Source organism: Brassica rapa, chromosome A03, assembly GCF_000309985.2.
Source record: "Brassica rapa cultivar Chiifu-401-42 chromosome A03, CAAS_Brap_v3.01, whole genome shotgun sequence".
In the NCBI taxonomy this organism is placed as follows: Eukaryota; Viridiplantae; Streptophyta; class Magnoliopsida; order Brassicales; family Brassicaceae; genus Brassica; species Brassica rapa.
This window is the reverse complement of record NC_024797.2, coordinates 19,206,030-19,233,496: the sequence shown is the minus strand read 5'-3', so window position 1 is coordinate 19,233,496 and position 27,467 is coordinate 19,206,030. Positions and strand designations below refer to the sequence as shown.

At 34.1% G+C, this 27,467-nt stretch overlaps 4 protein-coding genes, 1 long non-coding RNA gene and 1 pseudogene across 9 annotated transcripts; 2 read left to right on the top strand and 4 right to left on the bottom strand.

Moving 5' to 3' along the window:
- Positions 1-2,604: 2,604 nt before the first annotated feature.
- On the bottom strand, positions 2,605-3,536 carry LOC117132490 (annotated as a pseudogene).
- Positions 2,607-10,594, bottom strand: LOC103859804 (ABSCISIC ACID-INSENSITIVE 5-like protein 7). 4 transcript variants are annotated; one of them, XR_004456071.1, is made up of 8 exons: positions 10,393-10,594; positions 8,817-9,760; positions 8,641-8,712; positions 8,542-8,571; positions 5,452-8,329; positions 3,202-5,363; positions 3,066-3,118; positions 2,607-2,984 (listed from the first exon to the last, which is right to left on the bottom strand). XR_004456071.1 is itself a non-coding variant. In XM_009137377.3 (5 exons), the coding sequence occupies exons 2-5, from the start codon at positions 9,717-9,719 to the stop codon at positions 8,267-8,269; spliced, it is 1,068 nt and encodes a 355-aa protein (XP_009135625.2). In that variant the 5' UTR covers positions 9,720-9,764; positions 10,393-10,569; the 3' UTR covers positions 8,024-8,266. The 4 variants fall into 4 exon arrangements, 3 of the variants coding, with proteins under 3 accessions (XP_009135625.2, XP_009135626.2, XP_033142630.1); XM_009137377.3 differs by lacking the exons at positions 2,607-2,984; positions 3,066-3,118; positions 3,202-5,363 and having other exon boundaries at positions 8,024-8,329; positions 8,817-9,764; positions 10,393-10,569; XM_009137378.3 differs by lacking the exons at positions 2,607-2,984; positions 3,066-3,118; positions 3,202-5,363; positions 10,393-10,594 and adding an exon at positions 10,040-10,358 and having other exon boundaries at positions 8,024-8,329.
- A 5,839-nt stretch (positions 10,595-16,433) lies between these two features.
- On the top strand, positions 16,434-18,901 carry LOC103859803 (abscisic acid 8'-hydroxylase 4). The gene is made up of 9 exons (XM_009137375.3): positions 16,434-16,708; positions 16,789-17,110; positions 17,207-17,356; positions 17,450-17,698; positions 17,793-17,882; positions 17,974-18,052; positions 18,191-18,297; positions 18,391-18,509; positions 18,656-18,901. The coding sequence occupies exons 1-9, from the start codon at positions 16,494-16,496 to the stop codon at positions 18,750-18,752; spliced, it is 1,428 nt and encodes a 475-aa protein (XP_009135623.1). The 5' UTR covers positions 16,434-16,493; the 3' UTR covers positions 18,753-18,901.
- On the bottom strand, positions 16,986-17,645 carry LOC108871308. Its single transcript, XR_004456072.1, has 2 exons — positions 17,525-17,645; positions 16,986-17,370 (listed from the first exon to the last, which is right to left on the bottom strand). It is a non-coding gene; the product is annotated as an uncharacterized LOC108871308 (long non-coding RNA).
- Positions 18,902-22,360: 3,459 nt separating the features above from the next.
- Positions 22,361-24,792, top strand: LOC103859801 (LAG1 longevity assurance homolog 2). Its single transcript, XM_009137374.3, has 6 exons — positions 22,361-22,785; positions 23,133-23,344; positions 23,451-23,606; positions 23,821-24,006; positions 24,097-24,275; positions 24,455-24,792. The coding sequence occupies exons 1-6, from the start codon at positions 22,648-22,650 to the stop codon at positions 24,472-24,474; spliced, it is 891 nt and encodes a 296-aa protein (XP_009135622.1). The 5' UTR covers positions 22,361-22,647; the 3' UTR covers positions 24,475-24,792.
- A 310-nt stretch (positions 24,793-25,102) lies between these two features.
- LOC103859800 (F-box/kelch-repeat protein SKIP30) lies at positions 25,103-27,095 on the bottom strand. 2 transcript variants are annotated; one of them, XM_018657040.2, is made up of 2 exons: positions 26,385-27,095; positions 25,103-26,312 (listed from the first exon to the last, which is right to left on the bottom strand). In XM_018657040.2, exon 2 carries the CDS (start codon positions 26,303-26,305, stop codon positions 25,265-25,267), a length of 1,041 nt encoding a protein of 346 aa, XP_018512556.2. In that variant the 5' UTR covers positions 26,306-26,312; positions 26,385-27,095; the 3' UTR covers positions 25,103-25,264. The 2 variants fall into 2 exon arrangements, with proteins under 2 accessions (XP_018512556.2, XP_009135621.2); XM_009137373.3 differs by having other exon boundaries at positions 25,103-26,320; positions 26,385-27,086.
- Positions 27,096-27,467: the final 372 nt, after the last annotated feature.

Genomic DNA, 27,467 nt, shown 5'->3' with positions numbered 1-27,467 from the left:
TCCTGTCTTTCCTAAATCAACGAAAATTGACAGTGCGAATTTCGGTTCTCACAATAGCATGGGATTCGAACCCTAAATATGAGTGTAGAAACCTTTAATCTTTAACCACTAAAAAACGATGCTTCCACAACATCGTACCAGTTAAACTGGGGCTAGTTCTTTGCGAACCAACCAGAAGAGGATATATTAACTGTAGGAGACAAAAAGTGAGACACATGTTACGACATACACAGAAACCCCAAGTTGGGTCGGTTTGGTAGATGGATGACCTGACCATAACCTTGGGTCGCTTAGGCTGTAAGTTTCGCAATCATCATGAGTTTCGAATCCTGTTTTGGCCTCTTCGCATTTCTCACACGTCCCATACTGAATGTTCTCCTGCGCACACACATACATTCATATAATTTAACTATCTTTTATAACCATATAGTGGTATAAAATTTCGTTTTGTACAAATAAACATTGTAAAGACAAAGTTGATACTTGAAAAGACACTATCGAGTATCGGCTTTATGAACCGTAAATGTAATATGCATATGTATGTTAAATTATCTAAATACTAGGTAGTAACCCGCGCCTTGCGCGGGATGAGGCATTTGTATCATTGTTTGAAGTTATATACTATGATTTTGTAAGACATAAGTATATATTTGAAGAGAAAGTGAAAATACATGAATTTCTGGTTTTTTATTGGAACAATAACATTTGAAAAGTAATACCATAACTGCATTAAATAAATAAAATATAGTTATTTTTATTATATAAAAAAATTTAAGAGAAAAGAAATTGAATGTGATTCCACCCTTTAAACACACATAATTTGTTTTAATATAAAAACCAAAATAACATAATTAATTGATACGATAAGAAATTATAGTCTAATTTTTTTTTGAAGTTTAATCAAAATGCACGGAATTGAATCCTGAAAGTAAAAAAAAAATCATATATGTTAACATATAGTAACTATATCAAATTTAAAATAATTTTATACTCACATTGATTAAAAAATAATTCTATATTTGAGGAATCTGAGGATCAAATAAAATATCCGAAAAGTCTTCAAAAGGTATTAAATTTCTGAAGCGATCTATAAAAAATTCAATTCTGATCCTAAACATAAATTTTTTTTTTGCCATAGTTACTAATAGAGATAACTAATATTCATTATAAACCGGGGCTTCTAGCTCTAGTGGTAAAGGGCTTACAGCTGTGAGTACCGCCACCTGGGTTCGAATCCCGGCCACTGGGGAATTAACATTTCAGCATCGCCAAGGACAGAGGACCGACACGTGGCAACACGTGACTAGTCTGGATCACTTCTGTGAGGCCATGATACCTCTGTATAATTCAAAAAAAAATATTCATTATAAAAATCTTACCATTACCCCTCTCAATTGACCACCATAGTTTGAGTACACAAATTAAATATCCTAAGATTTCTACACTGCGATCTATAAGAAGTCATTTTAGTATATTGTCCTTATCAGTGAGATTTATATGTAATTGTCAGTTTATTTTTCTTGCATGATAATAAGAAAACAATCGTCATATCTTGAATTATGATTTCCACTCTCTAGCTTTTGAATCCCACGAATAAGTTTTCTTGGCGCCACAACCCAAAAATTTGAGCCTTACACTATCATGACTTAACTTATTATTCTCCATCTAGACAATAAACTTGGATTTTACTTTCTCGTGGATAATTTTTTCCAAAGGCTGCTCAATGACTGTAAATACTATATATGTCACTGTTATATTCACATTGTTCGGCCACTTTAGTCTTGCTGGAATTCGCAATTTTTTTGGAGTCATGATACATATTTTATGAGATACATCAGATTTAGATCTATAATGAAGAGTATAATAAGCGTAGAAAAAAGGAAGATCACTTACATCTTCGTACAGAAAAGTCACAGTATTATGTGTAGAAGATGGCTCATTCTTCCATGTGTACCGTGCCTTCACAGAATAGAAAATATGATATGACTAAAAATATAAAAAGATAACGGAAAGAAGGATTCAAACCATACTTTTTTTTATTTCCCAAACATACTTTGACGGCTGCATGGTTTGAGTGTTTTTAAATAAGCTTGGGATAATTTGCGAACAATTATGTAGTTCTTTAGAATTGATCACCAAATATTTTGAAGAAGACGGGTATATATATCCTCTACCATTGCTAAATATTCTCTTGACATATTGCGTAAATCTTATATAATTGATACAATAATTTTAGACACTTCCCCAAGTTAAGAATATTTTAGTTTATAATAGGGGATAAGATTATTAATAGTTTAAATGCACGCACAATAATATTATATTCGATTTTAAAAAGGACAAAATATATTTGCTCTCTTCTGTTTATTGTACTTGTATATAGTATGTGCTATAACAATTTGTAAACTTGTATTTTATAATAAGGGATATATTCATATTTACAAAGCTATAGACTATATCCATGGAAAATAAACTTTACATAAATATTGATTCCTTTTAAGGTATTTTATATTGCCCAAATATATTAGATAACTTCAACCAATTATGTCATATAAAAGTTTATAGACAATCTGTAAATTAGTATAAAATCGATCCGATGAGACAAAATATGATAAGAGGGTTTATATTAAAAACGACCAACATATGCTTAGAGTACGTAAAAATGTTAAAAAATAAAACACTTCAGACTTCCAAAATTGTTAAACAGAACCCAAAAACCAAGCATAATATGAAGATTAAAACAATTAAAATACTTATAACAATAAAAGAAAAAAGCCTATCTTCATTGTAGACAGGTTTCTAATAATTCTTCAGCCACTATTTTCAGTCTTCACTTTCTTAATCGAATCCGAATGTCGATGTTCGTTAACAGTGCCCCTGTAGATAGCTGCCTCTAAACTTTCGATATGGGATCCTTCACGTTTAGCAGCTGTCTTCAGATTAGACTTAGAGCCATGCACAGAACTACCAGCTATCAGAACAAAACCCTGAAACACATGAATTATTATGTAGATAATAAAAGGTCTATAACTTAAAACAAAATTTCTAATAGTCAATAAATATATTACCTCTGAGTCTTTAGAACAATTGGAAAATCTGGGTAGAACGTATTTGAACGTCCCTAATAATATCAAATTAAAAATCAAGATCATAATATAAAATCACTCTATTAAGTCCTTGGGTAGTTTCTCATAAGAAATATACCTTAGGATAAGAGGACACGTCAAGAAAGATTTGTATCTCTTTATGTAAATAGTATTTTCAAGAACACTCCTTACGTACGTTTCGTGATGTTCCTAGTGGGCAAGCGAGATGGTGAAGAAGGCGTCGTTTTAAGAAATCCAAGACGGTCGGTCCCAAATTGCCTGAGGACTGATGTTCGAAATATACCGGAGGAGTACTACAGGAAGTCTCCTGTAGTAACCGGAAGTTGATGAGAATGATGATCGCTGAGCAAAACTGACGAAAAGCTTCCTTCTCTTTTATACATGACCATGGCTTTGTACAAAAATGGAATCAAGCCTTCCATTTCTTCTCTTTTTTTTCTTTTCGATGGGGATTCTTTGATGTTTTCTCTTTCTGAAATAGAAGATCGTCGATGCGCTTGCTTTACAAAATCTCTTTCTTTATAATCTTAGTAAAGAACGTCGATCACCCTCATATCGTCTTCTTCTCTGCTTCTGATACCCATCGTTGCGCCTTGTATCAAGGACATGGAACGTCGACTGCCCAAGGACATGAAAAAAGAGTTTGCAAAAAAAATCATCAAAAAAGGAAACATTTAATGGTTTCACATTAAATGATTTTGTGAGAAACGATGTGAGCGCGACTCGTAAGCAAAAAAGAGAATAGAGCCTTCTCATGCATCCTTAAAAAAACAACTAAGAGATAATTAAGGAAAGCCTTAAAAATGCTTCTCCTTTAATATATAGGGGATCAGACCTTATAGCAAATGTATATTTCATACACAATTGATATCTTTGTGGCGAGTATTTTATAGGTAATCTTTATTTTTGGTTTTATGGTTGGTTTAGCATATGTTTTCTTATAGATAATCTCTTGTGTTTGTGTTTATGGTTTGTTTGGCATAGATGATCCCATATTATTATTTTCGGACAAACCAAAACGAAGTTTTCCTTTTGACAAAATTTCATTAGAACATTGAGTACTTTAACAATGATGATAGAATCTTCAGTTTTTATTTGGAATAAAATGAGGAATCAAAATGCAAAATGCAACACAAAACATAAATAAAACCACAAAATGAAATCAATAATTAGACAAGAGCATGGCTTCTCGGAACTCCTTAGCTTCTTGTTCGTCTAGCTTCATTTGTTGGGGAAACCACTTTCCTAATTAAAACATAAATTGCTTCGTAAACCTTCTCTTTGAAGGCTTCTGGTGATTCTATCAACTTAAAGATTTGGGTTCGGTCTAGCTCAAGAAGCATTCCTGTGATTTTTGCTGTAAAATTTGGCTCAACTAATTCCACCAAAGGGTACAGAGTCTCACCAATTAACTACAAAAAGGGAAATTAAAGTAAGTATTTCCAAAATAGTCACCATATTAAAAAATTCAGTTTACAATTCGTTGTTCACTGGGAGTTCGGTTTTCAAGTGCTTCATTCAAAACAGCTACGGAAAATCTTCGGGTAAAAGCAGCACGGGACAACGGATCATGAATACTGTATATAGAAATAGGAGGAGACATGATTTAAACAATGAAGACGGTAGAAAATTGAGAAAACAAAATGTGAGTAGGATTACCGAACAATGGTTAGTCTGCTATATAAAAAAAACTGTTTGCCTATTTAAGTAATCAAGAACAAATTTTTCACAACTAGAATTGAATATATATTTTCACAAATAGAATTTAATATGGTTGGTTACTTATTTTAGCCTTTGCATTTGTTTATATGGTTGGTCTTGTTTTGTGTTTATGGTTGGTTTGGCGTAGATAATCAATCCCATATTATTATTTTTAGACATCAAAACAAAATAGATGTTTTTAACAGATTTTCATTAGAACATTGAGTACATTACCAATAATTATAGAGTCTTAAGTTTTTTATTCAGAATCAAAATGCAACATCAAACATAATTAAACCAAGCAAAATCACATCAAAGCTTAGATAAGAGCTTGGCTGCTCGAAACTCCTTAGCTTCTTGCCCGTTTAGCTTCATCTGTTGGGGATACCAGTCCACTAAAACATCAATTGCCTCATTAACCTTCGCTTTGAGGACTTCTGGTGATTCTATGCACCGAAAGATTTGGGGTCGGGGTAGTTCAAGTAGCATTCCTGTGATTTTTGGTGCAAACAATGGCTGGAGTAGTTCCACCAAAGGGTAGAGCGTCTCACCAATCAACTACGAAAGAACAATTAAAGTATGAGGAAAAGATAAGTAAACTTGTATTTGAAAGATAACCATCATATAAAAATAAAATCAATTTTACAGTTCGTTGTTCACTGGGAGTTCGGTTTTCAAGTGCTTCAGTCAAAGCAGCAGCTACATGAAATCTCTGGTAAAAAGCAACACGGGCTAAGAAATCATCCGATCTGTAAACAGCAACAGGAGGAGGAGGCATGCTTAAGCAGTGAAGATGGTAGATACTGAGAAGATGAAATGTGATTTATGGTTACCAACCAAGGGTTTAGTGTGATATATAGTAAAATCAGTCTCCCTATTTGAGTAACTAAGAACAAATTTTTCATAATTGGAATCAAATATATATTTTGGACCGCGTAGAAAACACGCGCTAAACAAATATGGAGGATAACATTTTCTACCACACATGTTTTGTTGAATATGACTTAGTGTGAGTAATATAATCCGTTAAATAGTTAATAAATATTTTTAATTTTAGTATATAATTATATGGAACAAATATTTAATCTAAAAATATATATAGATATAAATATATATATATATAGATATTGAATATATTGTATATTTCAAAATCTTGTTATTGAATATGATAACCATCAAATTATAGATACCGATATATATACAATGAAACCTCTATAAATTAATAATGTTGAAACTATACAAAAACTATAATTTTTTAATTAATTTATAGAGATAATAATTTATCGATATACTAATTGAACAAAAACTTAATTTGAGACTATAAAATTATATTATTTTATAGAGATTTTTAGTGTATATTAATTTATAGAATATTAATTTAACGAGGTTATACTGGATATCGGTATCTGTAATTTGATGGTTATCATATTCTGAGACAAGATTTTGAAATATACAATATAGTAAAATTTAGAAGTGGTATAATTTTTCCTCAGAAAAAAAAAAGTTCTACCACTTATGATTGCACTCAAAAGAATGTTATAGATACACAGATATTTGCAAACCTTTGTGAAAGAAATGTAGTTGATATCATAAAATGTGTTTTTAGTGTCTCCAACTTTTTTTAAATAATGTTTTTGCTTTTTTATGTTTTCAAGAGAATTCTAAATTAATAATGATATCTTTTAATTTATAAAAAAATTAAAATTTTTATTTTTTATATAAATTTTTTTTTAAAAAAAAACTTAAACTTTTTTTTGTTTGTTAATAATAATGATATATAACTAAAATAACTTTTCAGAATTATTAATAGTTTATACATTCTCATAAATTATATGGCTCATATGTTTGGATTTCATAAAATATTTGATGCTCGTACGTTCATAATTTAGTGTTTAATCCAAAAGTATAATACTATATACTCCATCCGTTTTATAAAAAATTTCATTTTGATATTTTTACATAAGTTTTAAAACGATTGAAACATTTTTTTATGGTCTTAATAATTATATTTATTTAGCTAATTGTATTTAAGATAAACAGAATTATTTATATGATAAAGATCAATTCACTTTTCAATTAATATTTTAATTTAATTAGATAGATTGTATTATAAATTTAAGATGATATTCTTTTGAGACAAAAGGAAGTGGTAGGATGACATTTTATTTGAAATAGAGGATATTCCTCACACCATAGTTATTGGATTATTGTTTCATGGAAAAGTTGTTTTCTTTGATTATAAAACTATGCTTTCTAATTAGCAAAACTATTGGTGTATATGATGATATGAAATCTGTGAAAACGAAACTATGTGAAGAGATAGCCACTTGAAAGAGTAGAAAAACCACTAAACAACAAACAAATGCAATCATTATGTTTAATCATTGCTTCTATGGGTGTTTTAAGCAACTTAGTGAGCTTTTAACAGATCTTGGAGTCGCACAGACTTGACTCATACCTGCATCACTTCCATCTCTAGAACCATGGAGCTAATGTGGTTTGGAGATGTTTCTAGAAACTCTCTCTTACACAGGGAGATCAATGCAAGAGTTGCTTGAATTCTGGTATTGCCTACATACGTAGTCTAGTGGAGATGCAAGCTACGCTGCATTAGCTAGTCAGGTTGATAATTCAGCTGCCCTCGAACTTGCTAGCTACGTCTTTAATGTGGCTGAGCTTAGCGTTGCTCTATCTATACACATGACACAGTCTTCTAAGTTCTTACTATGGTTTGTTTCTTTGTCTGATTTTCTTGATATCTACTCAGAGTTGTCTCAGCCTTTACTAGCATCAGAATCAAGACGCATACATCTGGTGGATTCAAGAATCAAAGACTGCATAGATGGAGAACAGCTCAGAGGTGGTGCACAGAAAAAGAAGGCGTGGCTAGGCCATCAATCAAGCAAGTCCTGAGGCTGTTAAGTGAAAGCTGTGATCCATTGCATCTTGAGCTTGCAACGGCTGTTGAGGAGGATAAAGGCTGGTCACCGAGAGGTGACTTGGCTTCTTCCTCAAGGTCACATTGTAGCCGGAGTTTCCTGGTTGAGACTGGCTCTCCACCAAATGGTCTCTCTTTTCGATTCACTTCTAGAATTTTGGCACTTCGTGTCATCAAACTGTTTTCTAATTGCAATTTTGGAAGATAATAATATGTTTTCTAATAGAATCAAGATTTAACTGTAAATCTCAGGAGAAAAGCAAATTTCTAATAGGTGGTGAAGATATAAAAAACGCTTGTAGAAAACTCCATAAAACTAGAAAGCACAAAACAGAGTATATAGCTAGACTAATGAAGGCCAGGGCACAAAACATAATATGATACTTCTACTGTATAACCTGAGATTCTCACTTAATAAAATTTCTCTTAATCTCCTGTACAGGTAGCACCACTATCTCCTATTACATTATTCCCATGCAAACCGGTGTCTGGTATGCTCGGTACATGTTGTTACATTCTGATTTTACCAAGGACCGGTTAGTGTCCTTCTCAGGCACTGCCTCTTGCTGCCCCTCGGTTCATTCACCTGCCAATTCAAAAGCACTAGTCGTGAACAGCAGAACTAAGATCATTTTTGTGATCATCGTTAACTAGATGTACAATCAGAAACAAAAATGGTTGGGTGTCAGTAACTATTAGACCATTTATGGGTTTAAAATAAGGTCTTTTATGATGCTGCAGAGTCCATGGTTTGTAGATGAACTGATAAATAAAACTAATAAAGTCATTGACAGTTACCTCATTCTTCTGCATCTCCATCATTTCAGCCTGCAACATAGGGGAAGCTCAGTGTCATAACCAAGCAGCTATTTTCTATTAAAAAAAAAAGAAACAAACCTGTTTTCTCTGCAATTCTTGATTCACTTTCTTGAGCTTTTCAATTTCGGCTTCCAGTTCCAAGGTATAAGCCTGCAATTAATGGATAATGAGTGCAAAAGATTCAAGACCAACATAATAATCAAACCAAGCAAAAAGAGTTGGATATACCACAGTTTGGTTAAATTAATACTCACTTGCTTCCGAGCTCTAGATCTAGCAGCTGATTCCCTGTTCTTGATCTTCCTCCTTTGCCTCCTCTCGATAACCTTCTCTACACCCGTATGGCTTCTTCTTCCTCGGTTAAGCACATATGGAACTGGTGAGAAGGAATTATTCTCCCCGCTGCTTGTCCCTGGTGATGTCGCTCCAATTTTAACCCCTTCTCCTCTGAAACTACCTAATCCATTATAATTGTTGACCATACCCACATGCGCAGTAAATTCTACGTTTCCTTGTTTAGGAAAAATGGTTTGAGGCAGCCTCTGGTGCTGATGCTGCTGCTGTGGATGTGACTGTTGTTGTGGCTGATTCAAGATCATGGAATCATTAGTGCCATTGAATGATATGTTGTTTTGATTTAGCTGACCAAATCCAAAGCCTAGCCCTTCAGCAGCACCGTTGTTACCATAAAACTCGTTGTTATCTTCTCTTACAACTCCAGCGCGAAACAGAAAGTCCTCAATCTTCATCTCCCCTAAAGTCTGTTGTGCATTAGACTCACCATTGCTGCTACCTCCCATTTCACCATCCTTGGTGATCAGAAATTTCCAGACCTCATCAACAGTCTTCTGACTAATCGTTCTAGGCAATGTCAACGAGCCTTGCCTCTGGAGATTCCCACCACCATGTTGCGCCACCGCTGTAGCAGCTGAAGAAGTCATGGCCTGAGCTTCTTCAGCAGTCCATATGCTTTTCAGGAGCTCATCCATGTTCATAGACCCTAAATCTTTCCCCGGTCCACCGAATGTGCTCTGAAGCTCATCAAAGGTTAGGGAGTAAACAGAGGACTGTCTCGCCAGGGGATTGGGACTATCTGTTGGCTTCATCTGGTAACTTCCACCACCTCCTAAGCTGTTGAAATTGATGTGAGTTCCCATATTCCTTGTGTTCACTAGTTCTTCTTCAATGATTCTTCTATCTTCCTTTTCAGAGGTAAAAGAAATTAGAGTGGAATACACAATGCTAAGAATCGATGAAAGAAAGAAGTTCCAAGAAGTGAGATGACACGCACAAATCGAGAAATGTGTGTATCAATATATAAAGAGTAAGTAAAGAGAACCAAAAGCAACAAAACTACATAAATGTGTGTGTGTACAGATGTAAGAGCAAAGCAAAGTCAATCAATGATGGAAGATCTTCAGATAATGTTTTGTCATTAAAAAAAAGAGAGACTTTTTGAAGAGAAATGAATTCATACCAGATACAGTGCTTTCTCTTATCAGCACAACTATACAGATTAACTTGAACAAATTACTTGTCACAACACAATTATACAGATTCTAGAAGAAAAAGCAAATCACTTTCTGTTAAATAATCGGTCGAGTCGAAAACCAACAAAAACCTGTTAGCAATAAGAATCGGATCAATAAGACACTGGTCTAACTACCAAAGTTTAGTTCTTTACTACTTTCATCTAATTTAAAAACACACAACAACAACGGAACAGATATTAAGTGAAGAGAAGACATGGCGAAGTGGATAATCCGACAAAGACAGATCCACAGATATATATAAGAAACGGATAATACAGGTTAAATATATTATACCTACCTAGTTAACGGTTTAGATTTGCGACTGCGAAAACACCGGAGAAGCTTCTGGGAAGGACGACAAGTGTGCTGCTGCCGTCTCGACACGATCAGCCATTTTAAGGTTGAAAGATTTTCTTTTGTCTTAACTATTTTTAATTATTTTTATTTTTTTTCTTTTCATTTCTTTATATTTCTTTCTCTTTTTTTTAATTCTTTTTGTTCCTCATTACTCCCACATCAGTTATGTGATGTTTATGACTTCAATGTTCCAACTAATTATTTTAATTTTAAAGCTGAAAACTCCCAACTAAATTTATTTCAAATAATAAATAATCTCATGTACCAAAAGAAGATATTCCAACCCTTTCTCTCTAGACGCTTCATATCTTTCTAGAAGTTTTGAAATCATGAAACTATTTCTGGTGATCGGTGGCTTACCGCCGGTTACCATCATGTTTTCTTATCTTTTGATGTAAAATAACTACGGTTGATCTTCAATCGATTTTATACTTTCGCGTTGGCGAGTTTTTTGAAGTGTAAAATTCAATCAAATCGGAATCGATTATCAATTTTATCCTCTTCCGATATGAATTGAGTATAAATATAGTTATGTCCTAGTTCTTCTCCTTCTGCGTATAACCTTATTCTGTTTGGTCGAGATGGTTTTGTTTTCCTCTTCGTTAGATAAGCTTAGTCCTTGATTGGAAGGTGGTATAAAGCTTTGGCTCGTGTTTGTGCGAAGTCTCCACGAAGATCAAGTCTTGAGTTTTGGATCATGCTTTCGAGTTCAAGTCAGAATCCAAAAGATTCTGAGCTACCATAAGGGTCAGTGTTCCGACAAGATTCGAAGTTTGGCTCTCTCAAAGTTTTTCACAGTGCTCAATCCTAATAATTGGAGAAGAAGATTTCGAGATCGGCGGTGATTCAAGGTTGAAGAACATGCAATCAGCCTCAAGTATGTCGGAGATGGAGATGATCGGCATTCCAGCGAGTTGGTTCCGGCTTCGCTCTTTCCTTCCTCGACTAAGGTGTGGAAGCCACATAGAGAGACCACGTGTCACTCATATGATTGTAATTATCTGTAAAATATGGGCTTCAAGTTGAGATTAATATGTAGTGATAATGTTTGTATCCTTGACCTTTGGGATGTTGTTTTAATAAAACAAACTGTTGACAAAAAAAAATCTTGTGTACCTTTACGATGTAAAAAAAAATTATTTCGAATAAAACCCCTCAAATTAAGTATGTAAGTTAATAAATAATAACTCTCACAATAATTTATTTAATATTTTACCCAAAAATTTTATTTACCATAAATCTCCCCGAACTGACGTTAATTAATGAATAAAACTCCATATTTACAGGTGATACCAAAAAAATTGTGATAAATCACTCAATTAGTTTTAGTCAAAAAAAGAAAATCCTTCAAATAATTTTTGTTTTAATCTCTCAACTTTCAAACCATTAACGTCTATCACTATCCGTTTGCAAATATATGACGAACAATGCCATACGTTTACATTTTGTAAGTTAAAAGGTTAATACATTAAAAATTAATTGACGGGTTTTCTTTCAGTACAAAAATAGTTGAAAACTTTTATCAGTAAGTCATTTTAAAGAGATTGGTCTAAGTAAAATATAAAGAAGTTGATTTTCTCTAAATATAAATGTTTCTTGTTAAGAATCTTGGCTTCATTAATAAATAAAGGATAGATATAACATTCTAAACCAATGACTAAAGACTTAAAATAAATGTTACCATTTAAAAATGTTTCTCAATTAATATATTAAACTGACATAACATTATAAACCAATGACGTACCAAATACTTTTATAGTTATGACATTGGCATGGTTCATTTTTTCTACTCATGTTTCTTTGATTTCTTTTTGTTTATGTTCATTTGACTTGTTTGATTTTCAATTTATTTTAAATTTTGCAAACTATTTTAGTTCTTTTGAGTATTTCATCCAGTGGATTTAGGAAAACAAAAGCTTCGGTTTAGTTGAACCATTTTGAAAAGATAACTAACATATGTCGATGGTTCATTACATGCTTCGATCACTGATGGTTCTTTATTTATAGTGACTGAGTTCTTGCCGCAAACTATGGTTACCCCAAAAGGTAAAATGAAATTCTAATTAATTGATTATTTAGAACGGTGATTTCTCTCACTCTGTTATTATCAATGTAATAATATAAAGAATTATCTTGTCTTGGTAACTCCTACGAGAACAATAAAAAAGAGTGGTGCAGCTACTGTTAGCAGTTCATTATGAAACATGATGTTTTATATTATTATGAAAATTATGTCTCTTTGAGATTTAACTATTTCATAAACAAAGATAAACTTCTATGTAAATTTTTTTTAATCATTCATACACAAAATATATAGGTTGTTTACTTTAAATCTCCATCGGGATATCAGTTTCCTATTTTTTCTAATTCTTATTATTTAAAACGTTTTTCCTATAAAACTTAATAATACAATCCAATGTTAAAAAAATAACATTCTAAGAGCATCTGCACTCTATTTTTACTCTAAAATTAAGTTTGGAATAAAAATGTTTCAATCCTATTCTTTTCACTCTAAAATTGAGTAAAATAGTTTTACTCTATAAATAAAGTAATTTATTTTTTTTCTTTATCACTCTATTTTTTAATCTAAAAAGTACAGTTGGAGTAAAATCAATTCATTTATAGAATTACTTTGTTTTGAATATTTTTTTAAGAAAGTAGAAATATTCATTTTCTCCAAGCGTATCAGAAGAAAGTATAAATTGAAACCCATCAACAGAGGAAAGAAATTCGAAGCAGTTAATTTTTTTTTTTTACTTATAAAGTTAGTAAGCAAAACGAAAAGAAGGAAAGGGTTTACTGGTGTCATTGCCTTGCATGTCAAGTACTACGGTTCCAACTTTTAATCATTAAACGATTCCTTGTTGCTAATTTAATTTAATTACCAAAAAAGTGGAACTGGACTTGGGGAAAAAAAAGAGCGCACGTAGATGGAGCCAAGTCGACAATTGCAAGTTGACTACAAAAATTATCGTAATGCAGATTGTAGAGTTACCCAGAAACATCTATGTTTTTTTCTTTCTTTCTTTCTAAATATATTATATATAATCTTCATTAGTTAAACTGCAATATGTTAAGGGTTAGTCCCTGATGATAAATAGCTTCTAAATTTTCTTATACATAATCAACCCGACTATATATGAAGAAAAAAGTTGCACATATATACTAAAGTGAGTCACTGAAAAGAAGAGTAGGCAAATGTTTGTATTAAACATTCCTTTATACCCCTCAGGCTTTATTAAAACATGTGTAGACGGTTGTATTGGTTTGGTAAGTAGTAGCAAATCCTTGTGTAATAATCGCATATACAGTAAAATGAATAAAATGGTTGCCGTTGCGTTATGGAAGTCTCCAGATCCGACCAACTAAAAAAGAGGCTTGAATGGTTCGCTTTTGTCCTTTAGTGTTTTATACAATCTCAGGCGCACACGAACAAGATCCCCCAAAATAGTAACACTTCCCCTGATGTCAGCCGAACGTGTGTCTTACGCTCCTCGACATCTTCCGTGTCAGTTCGTCTCCGTACAATGCAGAGGACCCACGGTTCGACGGAAATAGATTGGACCCAATTGGTTTCACCGGAGACGACGATCAGATGGTAAAAGGAACAGATCAAAACTGAGCTGTATTGCATACAGATGGGTCACACTTCATGTCACGTCATCACGTGAACACCATGCGCCGACTCCTTTCTCTAACGTAAATTTTTTTCCTCTTTCGTTAATTTTCTCTTTCCTTTTTTTGATCATCAAAAGTAAATTTAAAAATATACATGTGTGTACAGGATAAAGAGAGCCATCCCAAAGTACACAAACTAAAAAATCTTATTACAAAATGTACTTTGAAAAAATACATAGTAAATTTTTTAAATTTTTTGCCAAACATGTCATACATTGTTGTGAATAGCGTTAGTCTACAGGTTCAAATCAGAGAGACAATTGGTACGTGTAAGGCACCGATTTTGTCCTCATAAGTCCATTTCATTTACTCACGTACTATTTTGTTGTAGATAAAGATTCGGACAAATTCGTCATCTCAGACCCCTCTCATTTGATCGTCATCATCGTAGATTCATACATGTATTCATCCAAAAACTTTACCAGCTACTCTTATAAAAATCAAAATTAATAGTCTTTGTAAAATGAAAGTTTCAATCCTTTGGATGTATACATGAGTTACGTTTTTTTTACATCAAAAAGCTGAGTTACGTTCATACTAACATACTATTCGCTGATATAAATTTAGTGACGCAAAATCTATGATTAAAATATATCGTAATAACATTATCATTCTTGCTTTGTCAATATATAAAACGTGACTAAAGAAAGAATAAAACTACTATACTGAATATCATAAAGAATCATACGCAACAATTTCAGCAACATCGATTTTAGATTGTGTTACTATAAACTGCAAATCCCATCTAGAAGGGATTCTTCCGTTTATGGAAATAGTTTGTCACAAGCAATGTCATGTTCTTTTCATTTCTTCAATAGTGCTACATAAACTTCAAAAGCTTAGCTTCTGGTTAATTTGTATATTATGTAGAAGAAACTAGAGAGTAGAAAAGTTAAACGCATCAAATCAAACTAAATCAATGTAATTTCTTAATGCCGCCTTCCAAATTTTCTTCCTAGAGGCTAGAAGACGCGTATCGGTTTTGAATTCCCCAAGCCAATGTGATTCTATTTATCACACGCATAAAATAGTGTAAGTCTGGGCATATAAACCGGGAACCGAAAACCAAACCGGAATCAAACCGGAAAATCCTAACCTGAAACCGAGTCGAAGTTCACAAATAACCGAACAGTTCTTATATTTTTAGAATAGAAAACCGAAACCTAACAAAAACTGAATCGATAACCGAATGGGTACCCGAATATTTAAAATACAGTTTATATATCCAAAATATTCTGTTTTCATCTGAATTATCCAAAATTAACCAAAAATCTGAAACCAAACGGAAACCGAATTGGAACCGAAAGTTTATCGGATATTAGTTGGTTTTTATAATTGTTATCCAAACCAAACCAAAAACCGAAACAATGGAACCGAAACATAACCAAATTTCAATCCTAATAACCGAACGGTTTCTATATCTCTAAACCAAAAAAAAACAAACATGGACTAAGTTAAAAACCCGAACGCCCATGCCTAAAATAGTGTATGTAATTTCTATTTCTATGCAGTGTGCTCTGTGTAATATATATTAGATAGGGTTCGGGATTACGATATGCAAACAACACTTCCTCACGCTATGTGTTTTTCAGCCTTTTCTAGTTTGAAATGCCACACACCTTCCTCAGTGCGTTTCCAACTCCCATTTACAACCAACACATTGTCCTTTCCATAAAGCTGTAAAAAAAAAATGAGAATGCTATTTAAAAATAGGCGGAATGTACATTATGTACAACAGGACAACCAATCTTTTTTTTATCAATCAGTACAACCAATCAACATACATTGAGAAGTGTATATTCATGTCAGAGTATCTCTTTTATTTATGAGAAGTACCAAAATAGTAAATAGTTTAACTAATATTGCTATAAATTAGAACCTTGTAGTTGTAGCTAATTACACTGCCCATTTGCCTTAAAATTACAGTATATCAAACATGAATAAGTTAAATCGCAATTTAATTTCCAGCACCCTCGTTATTAAATTTCCAAATATAAAAATACATCCTTCAAAAAGAAACTGAAAGAGAGAGTTGTCTATATCCTTCTACATAAATGAAAATGGACAAGATCTACATTTAGATTTTTGCCTGAAAAAAAAACAAATTATGAATAGAAAGCAGTCGTCATTTCATCACGTTTGGGCGGAAAATAATAATAATATAAAAATCAAATATTATTCTCAACTTTTTCTTTAGCTAATTACTCCATAATTTTATATGTTATATATATCCCCACCTCTCTTACGTATTTGTGTGTGTTTTGTTATATATCTTCTTTTTCCTCCTCTTCCAGAGTCCAATTGTTTTCATCTTCCAAAACATTTGATTATAAGTAAAGCATCGCATATTGTATTGGATAATCGATGATTATGGCTGTATTTTGGTTCTTGGTCATATCAAGTTTCATCTTCTGCTTGCTATTGGTACGAATGGCGGTTTCAAAGAATAATAAGAGAAAGAAGAAGAGGAACAGTACATGCAAGCTTCCTCCTGGTTCCATGGGATGGCCTTACATAGGAGAGACTCTACAACTTTATTCACAAGACCCCAATGTTTTCTTCACCTCCAAGCAAAAGAGGTAACTTAAGAAAACTTGTCCTTCAAATTAATTTTTGGGTTATTATCTTAGCTTAAACTTTTTAATCTTTTGATGTATAGATATGGAGAGATATTCAAAACTCGGATCCTTGGCTATCCTTGCGTAATGCTAGCTAGCCCCGAGGCTGCAAGGTTTGTCTTGGTGACTCATGCACATATGTTTAAACCAACGTATCCGAAAAGCAAAGAGAGGCTAATTGGACCATCTGCTCTATTTTTCCACCAAGGAGATTATCATGTCTATTTAAGGAAACTTGTTCAATCCTCTTTATACCCTGAAACCATCCGGAAACTTATCCCTGATATCGAACACATTGCCCTATCTTCTTTACAATCTTTGGCCAATATGCCTATTGTCTCTACATACCAAGAAATGAAGAAGGTATGTGTATATATATATATATATATGTTCATATGTATACCAATAAAAAAATAAATACACAATGCATTTTCTTCACTTGCTTTCTTTTTCTTGCAGTTCGCTTTTGATGTGGGTATTGTAGCCATATTTGGCCATTTGGAGTGTTCTTACAGGGATATGTTGAAACATAACTACAATATTGTCGACAAAGGCTACAACTCTTTCCCCATGAATCTCCCCGGAACATCTTACCACAAAGCTCTCATGGTATGATCTCATCTCTGAAATGAATCAATCAATCAATTAATCTCCAAACATTAAGTAAACTCTGCCCAACTGACTAAAACTTGTTATAAAAAGGCGAGGAAGCGGCTAAAGACAATAGTAAGCGAGATTGTACACGAAAGAAGAGAAAAAAGGATTTTGAAAACGGACTTTCTTGGTCATCTACTCGACTTTAAGGACGATGAAGGTCGTATGCTAACCCAAGAACAGATTGCGGACAACATCATCGGAGTCCTTTTCGCCGCGCAAGACACGACAGCTAGTTGCCTAACATGGATTCTTAAGTACTTACATGATGACCAGAAACTTCTAGAAGCTGTTAAGGTTTGATCACATGTATAGAATCTTATCCTTTCTTTTGTGTGTATATATGAACATAAATAATACTGAAATCTATGTATATTTATGATGGTTGCAGGATGAGCAAATAGCTATATACGAAGAAAACAGTAGAGAGAAGAAATCTTTAACGTGGGGACAAACAAGGAATATGCCACTAACACACAAGGTAATAATTTATATTTATTATGTTTTATAGTTTTTATATATGAATGATTACATTTAATCTGAACCTCATGTTTCAATTTTATGTGACATAGGTTATACTTGAAAGCTTGAGGATGGCAAGCATCATACCCTTCACATTCAGAGAAGCAGTGGATGATGTTGAATATAAGGGTACTAATTAAATTATTGCACATGACTAGAACATTCTATTTATTGTTTTTTAATGAGATGTACCAAAGTAGATATGGTATGGTCCAAACGAATATGAATCACTAATATTTATGATTCTTGTAACATGTATGTGTACAGGATATTTGATACCGAAGGGATGGAAAGTGATGCCACTCTTCAGGAATATTCATCACAATACCAAATATTTTTCAAACCCTGAGGTTTTCGATCCATCTAGATTTGAGGTAACAACTAAGCAAATTACATAAAAAGATATAAAATTATGTATATTTTTAAAAAGAGAGCTGACTTAACGTGATGGTTGAAACTAATTAAAGGTAAATCCAAAGCCAAATACATTCATGCCCTTTGGAAGTGGTGTTCATGCTTGTCCCGGGAATGAACTCGCCAAGTTACAGATTCTTATCTTCCTCCACCACTTAGTTTCCAAATTCCGGTAAGTTTTTACTCTTCTTCCTCTCTACTATATAATTTAAGCGTCAAGCTTCATGCATGATCTCTTTATATTAGTGGAATACATCGTTTGATTACATATAAATTGAACACTAGTATAATCGTTAGTTATCTGATTGGATTATGCAGATGGGAAGTGGTGGGAGGAGAGGGAGGAATAGAGTACGGTCCATTTCCAATCCCTCGAAATGGTCTTCTTGCTACATTTCGGCAACATTCTCTTTAGTTCTTCAAACCTTAAAAGTATATTTTTTTTGTGCAACTATTATTATTATTTTCTTAATTAATTAGCCATAGTTTTTATTTATCTAAATTCCATAAAAACATGTAAAACCCCTTCGAGATTATTTTAAAGAAATTCATTATTGTAGTCATTGAGAGTTTTAACATGTTGCATCCTACACCTATGATGGAGAAAATGTTTATTCCGGTATTCTCAGTAACAGTCGAAGTTGGTTAATCTTTTCTTTGGGGTTTGACGGTGTGATAAACCAAACCAAATCAAAAGCGTGTGACGTGAAAGGAGCAGAAAGACCGCAATGCGTTAATGTGAAACAGTCAAAGAGGTGTGTTTACAATTGTGAATGGACTGTGAACATTAGGCCTAGTGAACATGACATGGCTACGACCTACGATAAAAAAACAGAGATTTGTAACTGTGAGTGGACTGTGAACATGACATGGCTACGTATAAAAAGAGGTTCTCATTTTAATAATAATCTAAAAAGAACAAAAGATGGGGTCCGTTTTCATCATATCTTGGGGTCCTTCAACATGTCAATGGGCAATGGCAAAAATGACATCAAGGCATCAGATAACTATGTAAATAATATAAAGATTAAACAAACTTGTAAAAATGGAAAAAATGGTTCCTTGCAAATGTGATATTTGAACGAGCTATATATATTATATGAAATGATATTCTATTTACAACAAAATTTAATTTTATGATGTTTCTTAATGTAAACATGTTAATGATTAACGAAGTTTAGGAAGGTGTATTCAATCTAAAATTTGAGGTGATTGATTTTTAATGAAGTTTTAGATGATTTTAAGAAATTGCAGAGAATAAAATGAATTTGTTAAACCACTCTAGAATATCAATTAAAACCATGAGATTTAAGTTTTAATTTTTTTTAACTAAGAAACTCCAACCAAACACTCTAGAATCATTTAAAAACTTGAAAATTCCACAACTTAAAATATTTTCAATAACAATAGATTTCAAAGAATTTTATAAAATGTCAAATTCAATAACACTGGATTTTAAATAAATTTTTAAAATTCATGTTTCAATGACAGTGAATTTATCATTTTGATACAAATTACCTAAAACTCTCAATTGAATACCCCTCTTAAACGTAAACTTGGTGCTTTCAAATCTCAAATATATGCAAACATAAGAGGTTGGTTCAATGATTGTAGATTACGAGAAACTTAGAGGTTGATTCTTTACAGATTGGTTGGGCTCCCAGGTGGGGTTACATATTTCAATTATCGCTCTAATGTTTACATATTTAGTCATTATTTATTGGGCTTTAGGATAATTAAATAAACCCACTTTATATTTGGTCAGGAGAAGAAGATACATAGTTGTGGTTTTCTATTTTTTGACCAAAAAAAAAAAAAGAAGATAGTTGTGGATGATGACAATTTTTTCTCCTTTTTGGGTCAAACGTTGATTAAAGATGGCTATATGAATAATGAACTCATATATAAAAGTCAAAAGGCTATTCATGTATGGGCGAATTGGGAGAAAGAAAAGTCTATGGTTGAAAAAACACAAATATATATAATGGTTAGAAATAATGAGTCTAACAAACAAGTCTTTTTCTTCTTATCCTAGTCCTTTTGTGTTGTAACAACAAGTCAAACTAGAACAATACCGGCTAGCAGTTGCCAATTGGTAGTTTTTAAAGATGATGATATAGAGAAATAAAAAGAATTATGTTTATAAAAGACAAAGAAAAACATAGCTCTAAGTTATAAATGGCTATGGTCGATATAAAATCAAAAGTGGAAGGGTAGATGGTAATGGGGACATGATTACTAATGCTCGACTTGATCATCATGCACACTGCTGCTTTAAGTTTAAAGTTGATCCAATCTTATTCTAAAGGATGCTTATCGTGAACTCCAAGTGTTGTAAATGATTATAATTAAGCTGTCTTAATCTTTGCCTAAAAAGTGAAATTTCAATAATGATAATAAACTAGTTCATATCCTGTTCTGTATTACTGTATATTATCCGTCATTAAGCAAGCTATGAACATTTACTGAAGTCTGTATATATGTAAGTATTATAGTAAAAAATGGAAATCGTGGGAAGACGAGCTATTTCCCAATGAGAAGTATCGTATAGCACCATATGTCTCTCAAACTATGACCTCATTCTAGATGTCTCCGAAATAAAAGTTCTAAACCTATTTTTCCATTAAACTTAAGCTTACTACTTATATCTCTATAGATTAAAAGTTCGAAATCCATGACCCCATAAAAATAAATTACTTGGTTTAAAAATTTTATTGATAAACCAAAACCATCAAAATTTTAATAATAAACCAAACTAAACCAAATTCAAAAATTAAACCTGACTCTACAAAAAAATAAAACAAACCAACGCTTTTGGTCTTCTTATTCCTTCATCAATCTGTAACCATGGTTGAATTCAAAGACTCAGCAATTTTCAAAAACCCAGCTTGAAGCCATAGTAGAAGTAGTCGAGAAATCAAAATCATAAACCCACAAAGTTTCTTCCTTTTTCTTTTACTTCTACGTGAGACTTGTCTTCTCTAATCCATTGATGTTCTGTCTAAATATTATTAAACTTGAGACACTAATGACAGTTTCCTCCAATTAAGAGATTTGATTTATTCAGAATGGGGCTGAAGGAGAAGACATAAAGAAACAATGTGTTAATGGTGATAGAGGTGGTGGGGCCGTTGAATCAAAACTTGTAAACCATTGGGTTAATGGTGATACCGATCTCTTTATCTCTCTTGAAGAACATGTCTGTATTTTTAGCAACGAGATTAACAAGCATATCCAAAACAATGAGAGAAGAAAGAAGAAATCAATTAATGGAAGCAATACATATGTAGATGAAGAAGTGATTGGTTAGGGGTTAGGTGAAGAAAAAATTGGGTAAAATCTGGGGAAAAAGGGGTGAGGAAGAGGATGATGGTCAGGTCACGCTTTTTAATTGGTTTAACTGAATTAGGTGTCGGTTCTATTTACGAGTTTTTTTTGTTTGGTTTTGTGATTAAACCGAAAATTGTCTTAACCAATATCAAATTGAGTTTCATGGAGAAATATGTTTAGAACTTTTATTTCGAGGACATCTAGAATGAGGTCATAGTTTGGGAGACATATGGTACTATACGATACTTCTCATGGGGAAATAGCTCGTCTTCCCGGAAATCGTCTTAATCTCACGTATGGCAAAAAAAAAAAAAAGCAAAGGCTTGAACGTTCATAATCATATATATATATATATATATATTATTTTTTTGAAACTTATCATATATATTTTTGAAGAGTAAAAAGTAATGATAGTATGATTTGCTCTTGTAATAATCACAAAATCAGTTAAGCAAAAAAATGATATTAAAGTAATCTATTTTAAACAAATAGTTTTCAAATTTTCTTATAGATGAAAAAATAAAATTTAATGAAAAATAATATTTTCTGACTAATTATTTTTGGTAATTTAAATTCATTTTAATGCCTCTAGTAAAAAAAATTGAAATTCATTTTTAATTTAAAATTTATTGATAAAAAATATAAAAACTTCAAAGATATTTTTTCTGTAATAAAACTTTACAAAAATATTTTTCTTTTAAATATAGGAAAGAAAGAAGGTGGCGAGATCTCAATTCCCAAGCTAGGCAAAGAAAATAAAGAAGGTCGCCAGGATTAAACGTGCACCGAATCTCTCTCTCTTCCAATAAAGAAGACTCCAACCACATTCTGATCGATTTCGCCATTGCGCAAACAAGTTCCGACGACTTCCCGGCGTAGAGCTCTGTTCTTTTCTTCTTCGGAAAGATAACGATTGATGATTTCTAGGTGAAACAAAGAGCTCTCTCGCGGCGGATTCTTTTTTTTTTCTTTCTATCGACATGGAATCGGAATATTCTAGCGGCGGCGTAGGGAACCTCGAACCGTCGATCGCGGCAGCGTGGCATTTCCAGATTGCAGTCTATTTCGCCTTCGGATTCTTCTTCCTGAGGCTCTTCCTCGATAGATTCGTCTTTCAAGTAATCACGGAACAATCTCTCGTTCTTCTTTGTGGAATTGATTACGGAAGCTAGGATCAGAGTAGTAACGAATTCGCGTTTTAATTACTTTCCTATATGTGATGATGATCGTAGATGATGATGCATGTATGTATGTATGCGTTTGTTGATTTATAGAAACATATACAGTTTTAAGGAGAAGATTCATGCATCTGTGATGTTGATGTTGATGATGATGATGATGATGATGATGCATATGCGTTGACAGTTGAAATTCTTTTATTTATAGAAATATATATATGAGAAGATTCATGAATCTTGCAAAGAAATTGGAGAATTGATCATCAACCTTTTCAATTTTTTAACAGAGGATAGCTGTATGGCTTTTGAGTACTGGTTCTAAGCCAATTAAAATGAAGGATGCTGCTACTCGTGCAAAGCTCATCAAATGCAAGGAGTCCCTCTGGAAATTGCTCTACTATGGTGCTTGTGAGGTCTTCGTTCTCAATGCCCTTTATCACGAGCCTTGGGCCAGAGATATAAAGCTCTTCTTTAACGGCTGGCCTAATCAAGAGCTCAAGTGAGTTGTCATTTAAGTCCACATTGGGTTTTCTTGGTGTAGAAAATAGTTGTAGTTTCATGGCAGAGTTCCCTGGGATAACCTTGTTTATTCGTTTTTTGTGTAGGCTTCCAATAAAGCTTTACTACATGTGCCAGTGCGGTTTCTATGTGTATGGTGTTGCTGCCTTGCTTGCATGGGAGACCAGAAGAAAGGACTTTGCTGTTATGATGTCTCACCATGTCATCACAATCCTCCTCATTGGCTACTCCTACTTAACCAGGTAATAAATCCTACCTCAGCTAAAATCTATTTGCATATGGATGATTTTCTTAAAGCAGCGCACATTATTAATGAAAGAGCTCTCTTTGGTAGGCAAAGTTTAACTTTTGACTGGGAGATTAAATGTATAGTGATATTATAGAGCAAGCAACCGATAAGCTTTGCTAAAAGGATTTAAAGTCTAATAGGGAAACTGATTTTTGTTTCTTCTGCAGTTTTTTCCGGATTGGAGCAATCATCCTAGCCCTTCATGATGCAAGTGACGTTTTTATGGAAACTGCTAAAATTTTCAAGTACTCTGAAAAGGAATTTGGAGCAAGTGTGTGTTTTGCACTTTTTGCTGTCTCCTGGCTTTTGCTACGGCTGATATACTTTCCATTTTGGATCATAAGGGCCACAAGGTATCCACACTTTATTCTTACTTCTTAATAGATCTAACTTTTAATTAGTGTCGCTGCTTTATCTGACATTCACACATTTTTTGTTAAAAGCATTGAACTCCTGGATTATTTGGACATGACATCAACTGAGGGCACCGTCATGTACTATTCTTTCAACACAATGTTACTGATGCTTCTTGTTTTCCACATATACTGGTGGTATCTCATTTGCGCCATGATCGTAAGACTACTTAAAAACAGAGGAAAAGTTGGAGAAGACATACGATCCGGTAAAGATTTGCATTTTTGTTTAAATTCGATTTTGAAATAGATCTTTCGTATGACGTATTCACTTACTTGCAAAGCCGCAAACTGTATTAGGCTCTTCGGTGTTGTATGTTATGTTGGCTGTGTAGTGTTGGGGATCCGTTATAACTTTTCTTTGTTCGTTTGTTCTTGTCAATGGCAGATTCAGAGGATGATGATTAGGCTTTGCGAGCATGACAAATACGGAAACATGTTTCCACTTCCCCAACCAAACCATTTACTTGCTGATGAATTTGTTCTCAGCGTGATTACCTTACTGACAAGAGTTGGAGGTTAAAAAGAAAGGTTATAGTTTTTTTGTTCAGTTTTGTATTGGTCGAGTCCATTTGGACGTTATTAGACTGCATATTCTCTTTGACAAATATAAGGAAAAAAACAGAAGCTCAGGTTTCTTGTGTTGTTCTATGCTGTATACAACAATGTTGAAGTCACTTTGTAAATGCAATTCCTCTTTGTATTGTTTTCTATACCATAGCCTTATTGTGGAGCTCATAAACTATACCAAATGCAATTTTGAACCTCTAGAAAACTGATGCTTGTGCCTTGATGTTCTGCTCTATACAAACTCTGATGTGGCTTTGTACCATTGACGCAACCTATTGTCATCTAATCCCCCAAAAATGTAGATTCTTAGCTGCTGCGGTCCTTTTGTAACACTCTCTTCTGTCTCTATATCAAGCTGGTTAACATCACTTGAACTGCGGTTTCCCTTGTTTAACCGTAAGCACCAGCATCCTTGTTTGGGATAATTTAAGTTCAGACACAAAATTCTGATGAACATACTAAACTATGTTTTGAAGGTATCTTCTTAGCTATGTTCTTTTTTTCCGTGAAGAGTTTTTTGAAACAATAATCCAAACATTATAACAAAGACATACTATGATCAAAAAGACAAGTGGGTTACAAAACAAAGAAAAACAGTAAATACGTAGTCTTAACATCATCGTTCCCATCAGATTGTCAACTGCGTACATCCAAGCACCGTTCCACGACACTTAGTCATCGGAGCTACCTTCCGCCACACCGGACGATCACTCCCAACCGACAAAACATCCACATCAGACAACGGCTTAATATCCCAATTATCCCTATCAGGTCCAATCACACCCCCTACAAGCAAAACCTCATCGCTCAAACTCGTCATCGCCATTCCAATCCTCGGCTTAAACTCAGACGCCGACGCAACCATCTTCCACGTATCATCCTCTTCCTGCTTATACACAACTCCATGACTCATTACATAAGGCACATCCTCAACAACAGCCATCGGACCTTGAGGCCAACCATACTCTTTCACCGCCCATCCTACCTTAACACTCTCAAGAACCTGCACCGACGATAACCCTTTATGCAAAACGTGAACTTTCCCTTTCACAACCAAACCCGAACACGCCGAGTTATGAGTCCTGTGGAGATCAGGAATCGAAGCCCACACGTCGCTCTCAGGATCATACATCTCAGCTCCAGATATCGATTTACGACACGTGGTGAATCCTCCAGCGACAACGATCTTCCCATCGAGAACACAGCAAGCGAACATAGAACGAGGCACAAGCATCGACGCTCGCTGCGTCCAACGCCTCTTCACAAAGTCGTAGCACCAGACCTCGTCGGTCGCGAACGTGCCGTCGTGGTCGCCGGTCAACGGATCAACGGCGTCGCTGCCTCCGCCCAAGACGAAGAGCTTTCCGGCGGCGGTGACGGCTCCGAAGTGAGCGAGGTGGCGGATTCGCGAAGGGAGGAGAGGGAGAGTGAGCCAGCGGTTGCAGCTTGGGCTGTAGACTTGCCAGGTGTTCTCGGGATCGAAGGCGCAGACGCAGAGGAGGGATTCGGATGATTTCTCTTCGCTGCGGACTTTGAAGAGCTCGTCGCTGCGAATCGCGGATCGCCAGGAGCGGGAGACGAGCTCTAGGTTTGGGTGGTGGTGTAAGGGGACGTGCGCGAGGCAGCGTAGAGCGACTGCGTCTGGGATTCCTTCGAGGAGGCCTGACATGATCCTGCTGCGAATCTGAAGAAACACGTTGATGGAATCTGAATGGTGAAATTGAAGGAATTGGGAGAAGAGATTTGACCTGAGGAGGAAGGCTTGTGGATCGATTTCTCCGATTAGCGACGTCGATACGGCGGTGGCGTTGTTTGTTCTCCGGGAAGATTGATTTTTCTTTCAGGTTTGGATGATTTCTTAGTGAAAGAGGTTTCTTCGGCGGATATGTTCGAGTCGTCGACAAATGGAATCGGTATCTCGCGTAAGGAATCTTTGGACTGGACCTAAACTAATGGGCCTATATGGGCCTCTATGGGCCAGGCCGTGAGTACTTTCTTTACGCTTAAGCCTTCTTTGTCTTTAGTTGATCTGAGGTGCTACGTTAAATGCATTCACAGGAATCCAATTTAATTAGAGGCTAGAAGATAGAAATGAATGGCTATGTTGTGGTCATCTGACGTGCAGAAACAGTCATTGACTTACAGATTTATGTGAACTTGTTGCTTCCAAATGTCATCCGAAATCAGAGGATGGAAGAGACATTGTTTTTTTTTTGCTAAACCGTAAATTTCATATTAGTCAAAAATAGATTGTACAAAGGTTCAACCTAATGAAAAACGAACCATCTTTTTGCTTCCCCAGAGTATAGAGGATCTTGTAAGTGCTATTAGAAGATATACAAAAAATTTTACCTAGTCTTGGGCGTTCTGTTCTCGGTTCGTTTCTTCGCTTCTTCGGTTCTAGAGGTTTAGGATCTGTTCGAGTATTTAAAATGTTCGGTTTGGTTTCAGTTCGGTTAGTTTGGGATCCAAAATTATCTCCCATTCGGTTTGGTTTTGGATTTCGGTTAACTCGGGTGAAAAATTTAAAAAAAAATGAGTTTTTGGATTAAGGTTTCACATAAAATCCGAATAATTAAGATAATTTTAGATATTTTGGATTAAAAATATTCTAGTTAATTGGTATTTTGGGTTTTTCGTCTTATAAATAATATTTTTAAATTATATGATTATTTAAAATTAAATGTAGTTTTTTTTACAACAAATGTGGTATGCGTAACCAGACCGGAAGAAAACAACCAATAAAACAAAGTTCTCTATGGAAAGACCTTGCAGTCCTAGCCAAAGAGTCAGAAATCTGATTTTGCATTCGTGGAATATGAGTGATCTTG

Excerpts from the sequence above, each read along its gene's own strand:
- LOC103859804 (XM_009137377.3), bottom strand. The coding sequence starts at position 9,719 with ATGGGAACTCACATCAATTTCAACAGCTTAGGAGGTGGTGGAAGTTAC. Across the intron at positions 8,572-8,640 it reads AAGAATTGCAGAGAAAACAG|GCTGAAATGATGGAGATGCA; the intron begins GTTTGTTTCTTT and ends CCTATGTTGCAG. Across the intron at positions 8,330-8,541 it reads TGGAGATGCAGAAGAATGAG|GTGAATGAACCGAGGGGCAG; the intron begins GTAACTGTCAAT and ends TTGAATTGGCAG.
- LOC103859803 (XM_009137375.3), top strand. The coding sequence starts at position 16,494 with ATGATTATGGCTGTATTTTGGTTCTTGGTCATATCAAGTTTCATCTTC. Across the intron at positions 18,053-18,190 it reads GGATGATGTTGAATATAAGG|GATATTTGATACCGAAGGGA; the intron begins GTACTAATTAAA and ends GTATGTGTACAG. Across the intron at positions 18,510-18,655 it reads CACTTAGTTTCCAAATTCCG|ATGGGAAGTGGTGGGAGGAG; the intron begins GTAAGTTTTTAC and ends TGGATTATGCAG.
- LOC103859801 (XM_009137374.3), top strand. The coding sequence starts at position 22,648 with ATGGAATCGGAATATTCTAGCGGCGGCGTAGGGAACCTCGAACCGTCG. Across the intron at positions 23,607-23,820 it reads GGCTACTCCTACTTAACCAG|TTTTTTCCGGATTGGAGCAA; the intron begins GTAATAAATCCT and ends TTTCTTCTGCAG. Across the intron at positions 24,276-24,454 it reads TGGAGAAGACATACGATCCG|ATTCAGAGGATGATGATTAG; the intron begins GTAAAGATTTGC and ends TGTCAATGGCAG.
- LOC103859800 (XM_018657040.2), bottom strand. The coding sequence starts at position 26,305 with ATGTCAGGCCTCCTCGAAGGAATCCCAGACGCAGTCGCTCTACGCTGC.